At 35.4% G+C, this 11,353-nt stretch overlaps 1 protein-coding gene across 1 annotated transcript; it reads left to right on the top strand.

Moving 5' to 3' along the window:
* Window positions 1-393: 393 nt before the first annotated feature.
* On the top strand, window positions 394-10,934 carry LOC132729481 (uncharacterized). Its single transcript, XM_060715256.1, has 7 exons — window positions 394-537; window positions 1,060-1,157; window positions 4,505-4,817; window positions 5,323-5,503; window positions 6,031-6,278; window positions 8,333-8,552; window positions 10,675-10,934. The coding sequence occupies exons 1-7, from the start codon at window positions 480-482 to the stop codon at window positions 10,877-10,879; spliced, it is 1,323 nt and encodes a 440-aa protein (XP_060571239.1). The 5' UTR covers window positions 394-479; the 3' UTR covers window positions 10,880-10,934.
* The last annotated feature ends 419 nt before the right edge of the window (window positions 10,935-11,353 follow it).

Genomic DNA, 11,353 nt, shown 5'->3' on the forward strand with positions numbered 1-11,353 from the left:
CTTGACTATATGGGATGTGATATGCGTTTGATATCGATGTTCTGAAACGAGGCTTAATTGTTGAGACTGGATTCGATGATGATTTCATTTCCGTTGGAGAATCATGTGGTTTAAACGCTTAAAGTGTGAAATAAATTAAGTTTTAATGGACTCGTAATTAGTCATTTATTTTTGAAGACTTAGTTTTAACAACGCAAATGAAAAAACTCAATGATCAATCTAAACGGGTTAATTAACGGAAATATGTTATCTATAGTACATATAGAGCAACAAACGGAGGAGGTCATACTAGTAGGTACATTATTTTAACTGACGTAAGATATGAAATTTCATACTCAGATAGAGTAACTGTCTAACACGGAAGAACTAGATTATTTGATATCAAAATATTTCACCAGTTCCTCAAAAGATAAGAAAGTCTAGACTAAGCATAATATGTTTCTAACTTGAATTCATTATTATTTTGTTTCACCAGTGGAATGGAGGCAAAACAGCTTGTGTTTCAATGTATCATCCTTTTATCTATTTTGCTACAAGGTAAGTTTATTTCTCTCCTTATATTTATCAAGATATTTTTTTAGATCATAACTCGTGACATTCGTGCAAATTTTAACCCTTGCCTTAGTTCAGAAATAACAATATGCGTCGTATTAGATGATGGCAGGACATATAAATAGTTTACCTTCAATAAGTTGGTTACCTGTCATACAGATAGAGTGCTCAGACAAAAAAAAGTCAACTGGTACAATAAAGAAAGAAAACGGAATCTTAAAAAAAAAACCCATTTAAAATGGCAAAATTTAAAAATGTCTCGGTTTGAGGAGGGAACTTAAGTCCCTAAGTACCGGCTAAAATCTTTTCGGTATTTAATAAGAAAAACAATTTTATCGGGTGTGGTGGAAAAAGGTATATATTACCCTTTTGTAAATTGCTATGCTTTATGAATTAAAATAAGGCTTAGCTGACTCTATGAGTTGTAAGGAGTGTGAAACTATTATAAAATACTACAAAACAACATATTTTTGTAAAAAAAACTTATTAAATAAACTATTATTTCAGTACAGGGGCAATTTGACCCAATAGCGTTCACCCTCGGTCAGGGTTATCACATGGACATTTCAAATGCAGCAAGTGCTACTAAAATACCATTTTCATTGGTACGAGGTTTATTTATTTATTTAGTTTTAACACATTTATCTTTGCTCAATTGTGAAATGCTTGTTTTTTTACGTAATATGATGGGAGAAAACCGAGTCCCTAGAGAAACAGAAAAATAGAGAAAATAAGAATCCCTAAAGAATGTCCAACACATCATAATTGAAAATGTTGCAGGCTTGGTTTGATTGAGCCTGTTCATGGATGGTAATGTAAAGTGCAAACTACCATCCACGCCCCCTAGCACCGACTTAGCAGAATTCAACATTTAAACATGAAATGGTGAAATTTTGAATTTAGAAACATCTGCAGATGTGTTCTGCGACAAAACGACAAAACTGAAAACTTTGCAGGCTCAGTTAAATTGAGTCTGTCCATGTTTATAAACAACTCTTTAACCTGCTCAATCAAACTGAGTCTGCAATTCTCTTGTAATTTTGTTGTAATTAATGCTTCCGAGGGATCACTTTGTTTCCAGATTTTTATACTTCACAACAGCAGGTGTTAAGTGCTGTGTGGCAGCTGTAAAAAGTTGCCCCGAACTTCACTTCAGTGTTGTTATATTTTTTTTGGTCCTTCGGGATCACTGATGCCGGCACTATTAAGTGTTCAGAAATTGAGTACCGCCCTTGAGTACCGCTCAAGCCGGTGCTAGGGGGCGTGAGGGATGTTGCACGTATTCATTATCCCTCGTGTACAGACTCAATCAAACCGAGTCTGCAATACTCTTGTAATTTTATTGTGATTAATGCTTCTGAGGGATCACTTTGTTTCCAGATTTTTGAACAATTAGATAAATACAGAATCCCTACCAATACTTAAAAAAGAACATGATCATGTCTAAAGTAAGAATCGGACCCACAATTTGAGAAGCAGACACCATAAGATAAAGTTGCCTCTCACATAATTATTATACACTTTTAAGTAAATTGTTTTTATGTTACTGCTTATATTATTACCTCTGGGTGTAAATGTTTTAAAACTGCCGACCTTTTGGACAGATTGTACCAGTATCAGTTTACAAGAAAAGCCAAATAGAGATAAGCAAAATCCCTAAAGAAAGCCCAACACGGTTAAATTGAAAGTGTTGCAGACTCGGCTTGATTGAAGTAATGCTAATTGAAAAATACCGTCCACGCCCTTTAGTTTCTGCTGAAGCAGAATTCAACATTTAACGTAAACTTTGAAACATCCGTAGATGTGTTCATATCGCAGGTTTTAAAAAGAGGAGTAGTCCGGACAAATTTTAAAAATCAAAATCATTGAAAGGCCATAATTCTGACAAAAATCAATGAACCAAAAAATGTCGATGAGGTGCACATTTTGACATTTTATTGACCATTTCTGTAAAGTTTTGTTGAAATAGCACCAGTAGTATCTGAGGGTTAGTCCAGACAAGCTTATGTGTAGCTGCAACACAGAACACCTTTTTTCAAGAACCATAACTCATCAAAAAATATTCAAAATTCTGGAAACAAAGTGATCCCTCGGAAGCATTAATCACAACAAAATAACATAAGAATTGCAGACTCGGTGTGATTGAGTCTGTACATGAGGGATAATGAATAAGTGCAACACCCCTCACGCCCCCTAGCACCGGCTTGAGCGGTACTCAATTCTCAACACTTTATAGTGTTGGCATCAATAATCCCGAAGGACCAGAAAATATAACAACACTGAAGTGAAGTACGGGGCAACTTTTTACGGCTGCCACACGGCACTTGACACCTGCTGTTGTGAAGTACAAAATTCTGGAAACAAAGTGATCCCTCGGAAGCATTAATCACAACAAAATAACATAAGAATTGCAGACTCGGTTTGATTGAGTCTGTACATGAGGGATAATGAATAAGTGCAACATCCCTCACGCCCCCTAGCACCGGCTTGAGTGGTACTCAATTCTCAACACTTTATAGTGTTGGCATCAATAATCCCGAAGGACCAGAAAATATAACAACACTGAAGTGAAGTACGGGGCAACTTTTTACGGCTGCCACACGGCACTTGACACCTGCTGTTGTGAAGTACAAAATTCTGGAAACAAAGTGATCCCTCGGAAGCATTAATCACAACAAAATAACATAAGAATTGCAGACTCGGTGTGATTGAGTCTGTACATGAGGGATAATGAATAAGTGCAACACCCCTCACGCCCCCTAGCACCGGCTTCAAGCCGAAAACTGTGTAATATGCCCAAGTACCTGACCTACCAATCAATTCTGTAAAGTTTCATTGAAATTGCAATAATGGAATAAGAGGAGTAGCCCGTAAAACTTTAGAAATAAAAATAATTAAAGGGCATAACTCCGATAGGAAATCATTGAACAATAAAACGCTGATGATATACACAACTAGACTTGGTTCTGATCTTTCCTGTAAAGTGTGGATGAAATTGCACCAGTAGTCTTTTAGAAGTAGTCTCGACAAGTTTTGTTACGGACGGACAGACGGACGTTCTTACGAAACAATAATAATGTGGTTACTCTATTTTTCACTCTACTTTTCCTTTTAGCCACATAAAGGAAAATATCCACATAAAAGTTATTCATATGTAAGCTCGAAAAGACATACAGACGGATAGACGGACAGACAGACGACGGAGAAGTGATCCCTATATGTCGTCACTACTCCGTAGAGGCGACACAAAAATGTGTGCTCTAAATGAGAAAACAAAAAGTGAAAATAAGTAAAAATAAAATTTTGAAAGGTTATCCGAGGTTATGAACCTGCATATCACAAAACAAGCTGTCAAAAGAAAAAGGGTGATAAAAAAGTATTCAAATGAGGCATACCGGAACAACCCGACTAGATAAAAACATCAATTTGAAAAGAACTTAAGTTCCAAAAACATGCACTCAACACAAAAATTTCGTGCTGAACGATCTTCAAAGTTCGCAAAAAATAAAATCTTTGATTAAAGGTACGGAGTGATATTTTAAAGTCACCACGGGACACAAATAACATCGATGTGACACTAAAATAACGAAAAGCAGGATCCCTAAATTAACATAACCTCTTTTGCACTCACGCTGAAATCATAATGTTCAGTGTTTTAATTGTACAACAGTATTCAATATTTGAAAATTAAAACCTTAAAAAGCACACACAATTTTGCCACTGACGCTTTTTCTGTCCGATTTGGATATAATATCCGAAAATTGTAGGAGATCGGCAAATCAATCATACTTTATTCCCATCATTATGACCTTGTTAACTCCTTTAACTAATTATAGCAAGTTGTTGTCTGCACTTTGATTGGTAAATATAGTTAATAAAGGTTTAATGGCGATGATATTGATTATATATAGTAATGTTCATATACCTTAATGTAAATCATATCTCTTCATAGGTGATTACAAACCATCATGAGGCACATTTGAACGCAGGTGAATTTACTTGCACGGAAAACGGACTGTACAAATTCCAGGCTTACTCCCTCACAAAGAGCGATTCGAGTCTGTTCCTCGAAATATATGTTAATAACAAGCTCCTTGCATCACTTTGGGGACACACAAAGGGAGATTACGCTTCCGCCGGAAATGCCGTCATAACTTCACTTGTTGTTGGGGACGTAGTCAGCGTAAAAACACGAAGCCAACACGCCGTTAATATATATGGGAAATCTGGACAAATTTATACTACATTCACAGGCGTTCAAATAGGTATCATAACGTTCAAATTAGTCAACAAATTATGTCAGTAAATTAATGACCAATTTGGCTTCATGTTTCAACAAGGCTAGTCACTAAGTATTATTTCTCGTGGTTCTGCTTACTTTTGTTTGCAAGAGAAAGGCTTATGAATAGAAAACAAAAACCGGAATCGCTAAAGAACGCCTTAAACGTCAAAATTAGAAATGTTGCAAGCTCGTTTTATTGATGAATAGTAGAGGTAATTGTCCCAGCATGTCGAAAGTAACTGAAACAGAAAGTTATTTTTTTTAATTGCAAGTGTTCTATCATACAGTACATTTACATAGTTTACATTTTCACAAATATCTTTATAATTGAGTTATTTGAGTTAAGTTTAATAGTGAAAATTGTATACTTGGTCATTTTGCAAGGATATGAATGCCAGTCTGAACCAGCAACACGCTATATGAAGGATATATTTAAATGATTTACTTTTACTAGATTCATCACTTGATGATACAGTTACGTTTATTAGATACAGGGCGGTATTCCAGCATGTCAGCATTCTCTGTTGGACTAACACAGCACCAAGAAGTCCACACAGGTCAAAGTGTCTTGTATAATAACATTTTAACCGACACCAACACAGCTTATAGCGCTTCAACCGGTGTTTACACAGTTCCATCAAGTGGACTCTATATATTTCACTTCTTCAGGTTAGATTTATTTGGCCTATGTTCTGCCTCGCGGATGGCGCCTGTAATACATGGATAATAATAAATAGTGTGTGACTAATATATTGTAACCTAACATCTAAAAGAATTTATTTATTTAAATATAAGTTTCTTTGATTAACAGAACTGTATATATAACATTCATTTCTTTTTTAAACAGACTCAGTAAAGAAGAACAGACTCCCTAAAGAAACAAACACGTCAAATTGTAAATGTTGCAGACTCGGTTTCACTGAGCCTGGTCATGAACCAAGTCAACAATATTCACTTTTTCATTTTGTTTTCATTGTTCCCTAGAATATCGTATTCTATTTCTATTTTAGTGTTTTTATCCTGTTTTGAGAAATAAAATCGTAAACATAACACCAGTTACCATTTTACAAAATAGAAAACAAAGTCATTACCTTCACAGTTGATATAAGCCATATTTGGACTTGTGTTCGACTCATGGTCATAAAGCATTGTAGTATAATCCATTCCAAAAAGCATTTAAATTGCTTTGCTTACAGTTTATCCCGTAAAAATAAAGAACTTTGGCAAGAACTCTTCCACAACAACATGTATGTGTGCTCTATATACGGCCTTACCGACCAGGATTGGACAGACGCTGGTAATACCGTATTACTCCATGTGAAAGAGAATGATCAAATTAGTGTGCGCGCGCATCGAGACAGCAGCTTGTATGGAACTTTTGATCAGATTTACTCGACTTTGTCAGGGGCTCAATTAGTCAGAGAGGGTGATATGTCGTACGGTCGTGGGTATACTTATTATTGTTTTTTGTTTGTTTTTTATCCACATGACCTGTATCTTCAAAATGAACCATGTTGTAATTTTGAAATGGAATTATTTATTGAAGGATTTATTTTATGAAAGGCAAGCTAGTTTTGTACTGGTCTGCTTTGCTTTCTGTTATCACAAATGTTGTCAATTAAGAATTTGTAATATATACGAGGGCCATTCAAGAAGTTCTGATCATGCGTCCAAAACGTTTTTGTCTTTCATTTTAAAATGATGAAACTTCGAATGAGTGACAAACAATTATATAAAGCTACTAAGTGACGTAGAATACGTTCCCGTGCGAATATAATATGATAAACAAGATCGACAAGGAAAGGCGGCATTCAATGAACGCAGCCCCCATCCGACCCAGCAACAAGCGTCAGCGGCAAGGAGCCCAGGAGGACTCCAAAGAAAAACAGGACAGGGCACAAAGAGGTCATTTGAACGTCGCTCAAGCGGTAAGCCTAGATGAACATCGTGTATATATAAAGATAGAGCTTTTGAGAGAAAAAACGGGAAAGGAAATCAATGAACAGTTATGTGAAGCTTGCGGTGAATCTGCTTTTTTTTTGATACAGTTTATAGATGAATTAGGCAATCTGCAGATTGAAAATTCAAGGTTTCCGACGTCCCCCGTAGCGGACTGCCAATTGAGGTTCCATGTTGAAAAAGTTAGGAACCTATTTACTAAAAGATCGGCGATTTACATGCAAGGAGTTAGCTGAAGTCTTGGTATTTTTGTTGGGTCAGTTCATACAATTCTGACACATTATTTGTGAATGCGCCAGTATTTAAACCGTATTGTCGCAATAGATGAGACATGGCTTCGTAGCTATGAACCCGAATTTAAGTCACAGTCCTCCGAATGGCACACTTCAGGGTCGCCAAAGACTGCAAAATTAAGACGAAAACAAGGGAACCTAAAACAGCTCACAATTATAGTCTTATGATAATGGCTGTTTACTAGCGGCGGATTATGTTCCTCTTAGACATAATTTAAAGGAAAATATTATGAAACATATTTGGAAGAGAAATTGTGACCAGCTATCAGGAAAAAAGGACCAGCGCTCTTACGGCCAGGGGTTCCGTAGTTCATGACAACGTAACTCCGAATAAATCACACCCAGCGACGTCAAAAATTGAGGAATGTAACTAGGAAGTGTTGCCTCATCCCCCTTATTCCCCGGACACAAGTCCCTGTGACTGTTACCTTTTTCCTAAACTCAAAATGTCATTCAGGGGTGTTTAATGACTTAGAGGAGCTTAAAGTAACCGTGGCCACGGAGCTTTAACGCATCACACGCGATTGTCTAGGAACGGGAATTGCCGATCTTCGGAAAAGGTCGAAAGTGGCAGTTACTTTGAAGAAATATAGATACGGTAGGTGTGTATCACTTATAGTTTTCTTACAATTAGACCATTATCAGAACTTATGGAATGACCCTCGTAAATGTGAACATCTTCCTTATATTATACATCTTCATTATATTACTTGTTACAGTGACTTTATGCTCATTTTCTCGCTATCAGTTGGTGTTGAATTAGTAGTATATACACAAGATTGACTGTCATAAAGGTGACTGGCCAATAATTGATGACGAAAAATATTAATTAATGTATATCATACAATTTAGTTTTAATATATAAACGACCGAAATTTAAAAAAGAAACAAAAAAAAAAAAAAAAACAGTCTGTCCTTTTCGTTTTTTAGAAATGCATTAATACATTCCAAAAAATATTTATAGAAAGTTTCGTTGGTCATTTGGATTATTGATAATGTTTTCACATTAAAAAAAAAACTGAACCCAGTTTTGACAAAATATCATGCTATTTTTACATCTTCAGTGACCATTGACCCTCGGATGGGCATAATGTCACTTTAATAATTATTTCTCAATTAAATCATACAAGTGTGCAAAAGGACAAATATCACTTACATAGTAAGGTATGTTTTTAAACTTGATAAATGTTAACTTGTTCATAGATATAAATCTTTTTTTATGTTGCCAATGCAATTTATTTTCTAGCTAAACCAACTGTCGCGTTTTCTGTCGGATTATCCCATCATGTTACAGTCACTAGTCATACCAAAATCATATTTGATCGAGTGTTCTTTGACTTTAACTCTGTGTACGATAAAAGGACCGGAGAATTCCTTGCTCCTATTGGCGGTCTCTACGAGTTCAACTTTCACGCTCTTGGGAAGCGAGATGGGAAAATTTGGCTTGAGCTTTTCCATAACTACAGGTTTGAGATGTTTTATGTAGTAAAGATGGCTAAATATTGTCATAGAGTGACAGCAAGGCAGCACAAATGTTAGATTTTTTATGTTTTATGAATCAGAAGAGCAGCACAGAAACGTAGTGTCTTATTAAGGGTGAGCTTTTAGGATCGTTGAATGCCCGTCGTCCGTCCACATTAGCATCCTAGATAACTTTTATTCTAACTCATCCGACCAATGACCTATGAAGCATCCTGACAAAGTTTGATGATAATTGAGTCAAAATGTGACCACTAGGGTGTTAACAAGTGTCAAGGTAATTGCTTGGATGAGTTTGAACATGGGTCATCTCAAATGAAAAACTAGGCCACAGAAGCTAAAAATAGTAACATCTTGTTAACACTTTAGTGGCTTCTATTTTAATCCAAATATCCTGGAAATTGGTCTGAAAGTTTGTTTTGATGATTTCTATGTCATGTACGAACATGGGTTTCCTAGTGTCAAAACTAGGTCACCCTAAACAAATGAGTAAAAACCTTGTTAACACTCTAGTGGTCACATCTTTGACTCAATTGTCATCAAAGTGACCTGAAAATTGGACCAGAAATGCACTGACTAATGACGAATTGAATTTTAATATTAATTGATATTACCGATGCAAAATCGTATTTTGATATTGACTGACCTACTTCATTTGTTTGGTATCACTTGACCTAATGTTTTGGTATTTGACTGGAAATTTGAACCATGGGTTTAATTTCTGAAGACAAATTGAATTTTGGTATCAGCTGACCTATTTTTGATATTATTGATATAATTTAACCTACTTTCTTGCCTTTTTATGTACATACATTGAATTTGGACAAAGGGTGTAATTTCTGGTTACGAGTTGAATTTTGATATTATCTGATCTCCTTTTGATATTTTTGATATCATTTGATCTACTTTCTTGTCTTTTCTACAGACAGATTTGAGATTTGGACTAGGGTTATAGATTTTGATGCTGAATTAAATTTTGATATCAGCTGACATACTTCTGATATTTTTATATCTCTTGACCTACAATGAAATGATGGGTCAGGTTTGTGATCTAGGGCCCTCTTGTTATTTAATATTCTAACGCATACAGCAATACTTTACAAATGATAGTTACCTTTTTAACTTGTTTGAACTGCCGCATGGTTCGAAGTATTTTTTAAAGCTTATTATTTCTGGCATGTAAATGGAGCATAGCAAGGCGGGGCGATATACGCCTGAATGTAAATATGTTTGGATTATCAAAAATAAACTTTCAGTAAGGGTAAAGATCCAATCAAAAAAACTTATCAGAAAAATGTTTTATGTTTATAATTTTTATGATCGATCTAGTTTATGACGAGGTGGATTTCTAACTTACGTGCATGATTTATAAAAAATAGGACTTCTAGACAATGCTATATGCCAAATACAGAAGCACAGTACATAATTTATCCACAAAATGTACGATGTATTTTCCTACATAGTCTACATAAAGCAAGTGACTCCCGGGGCCGAGCCAAGTTTGACCTTAGGGTCATGATTAATATATTTTTTGAAAAAATCTACAAATCGATGTTACATGACAAATATCAAAGCTCTTGGCTTTGCATTTTTAAAAAAAAACAGACTAAAATTTGTTTCTCCAATATAAGTTTTCCTATATAAATCAAGTGGCCCTACAGAAAGCCCAAATTTTGTTCTGCTCATTGCCTCTTTTTTAGTTATGTTTCTGCTAAAATGATTTAATTCCTTTATATAGGTTCAAACGATACAGAGCAGGAACGAACTCTTTAAAGAGGTACAAAATGACCTTGAAATTGACCTGAACAAGGTCAAACCTGCGCTATGTACATCATTTCCGTATGGTTAATATGTCTGCCAAGTAATTTCAATTTCCTTCCACTGGTAAATGAGATAGAGACCGGATACAAAAATACTATTACAGACGGACGAACAACCAGTTGCGTAAAATTATATACGGAATTACTTTCGGGCGTAAAATTAAAATCTAAATGTAATCGAAAAAATGCACATTTCTACCGTAACCATGATAGACACTTTGTTTCGTCGAATATCTTAAATGCCTTGTGATAAAATTATATTATAAAACGTTTTAATTTTTAATTCTAGGTACGTTGATTCACTGTACAGTCATACTCCCGGCCACTATGCTACAGGTGGTAATGCGGCAGTGTTAGAACTTGACGCTGGTGACGTTGTTTACGTCAACGCCAATGGTGACGTAAACCTTTACGGCGCTCATGACCAAATCTACTGCACTTTCACCGGGTACTTGCTGTTTGCTACTGCTGAGTCGGTAGCAATTGTAGGTTAAATGTTTATATTCGTATGTCATATAAGTATCCTTGGAATAAACCACACGGAAACTGACATAATAAAGTGTAAGATTTATATATCTCTTAGCTCACCTCGAGCATAATGTGTTTAGATGACCCTTGTCCGTCACATGTGTTTTTTAAACAAGCAATATCTTTAACTTACTGGCCAGTTGTGATGAAACTGCAAAAGAATGATTTTGAGTTGATTCCTTTATTGAAAATGTTGTTTAAATATTTCGGATCTTCATTTTCTCACCAATCACTGTCTTTCATGAGACGCATTAAGAATGATCCTCTGTTTGGTCTTAACGGCTTATTGGCACATAACTAGCATGTTTTAGCATGTTCTTCTATTTATCATGTAACACATAAAACTGTCAAAATAACAAAATAATCTAATTTTGTAGAAACGGCATTTTTAATTTAAAGAAATAATTCTTGAAAACAAATTCCTCCGCCCCTAATTTTTA

This window comes from Ruditapes philippinarum, unplaced genomic scaffold (genome assembly GCF_026571515.1).
Source record: "Ruditapes philippinarum isolate M1 unplaced genomic scaffold, ASM2657151v2 ctg6075_1_1_1_1, whole genome shotgun sequence".
NCBI lineage: Eukaryota > Metazoa > Mollusca > Bivalvia > Venerida > Veneridae > Ruditapes > Ruditapes philippinarum.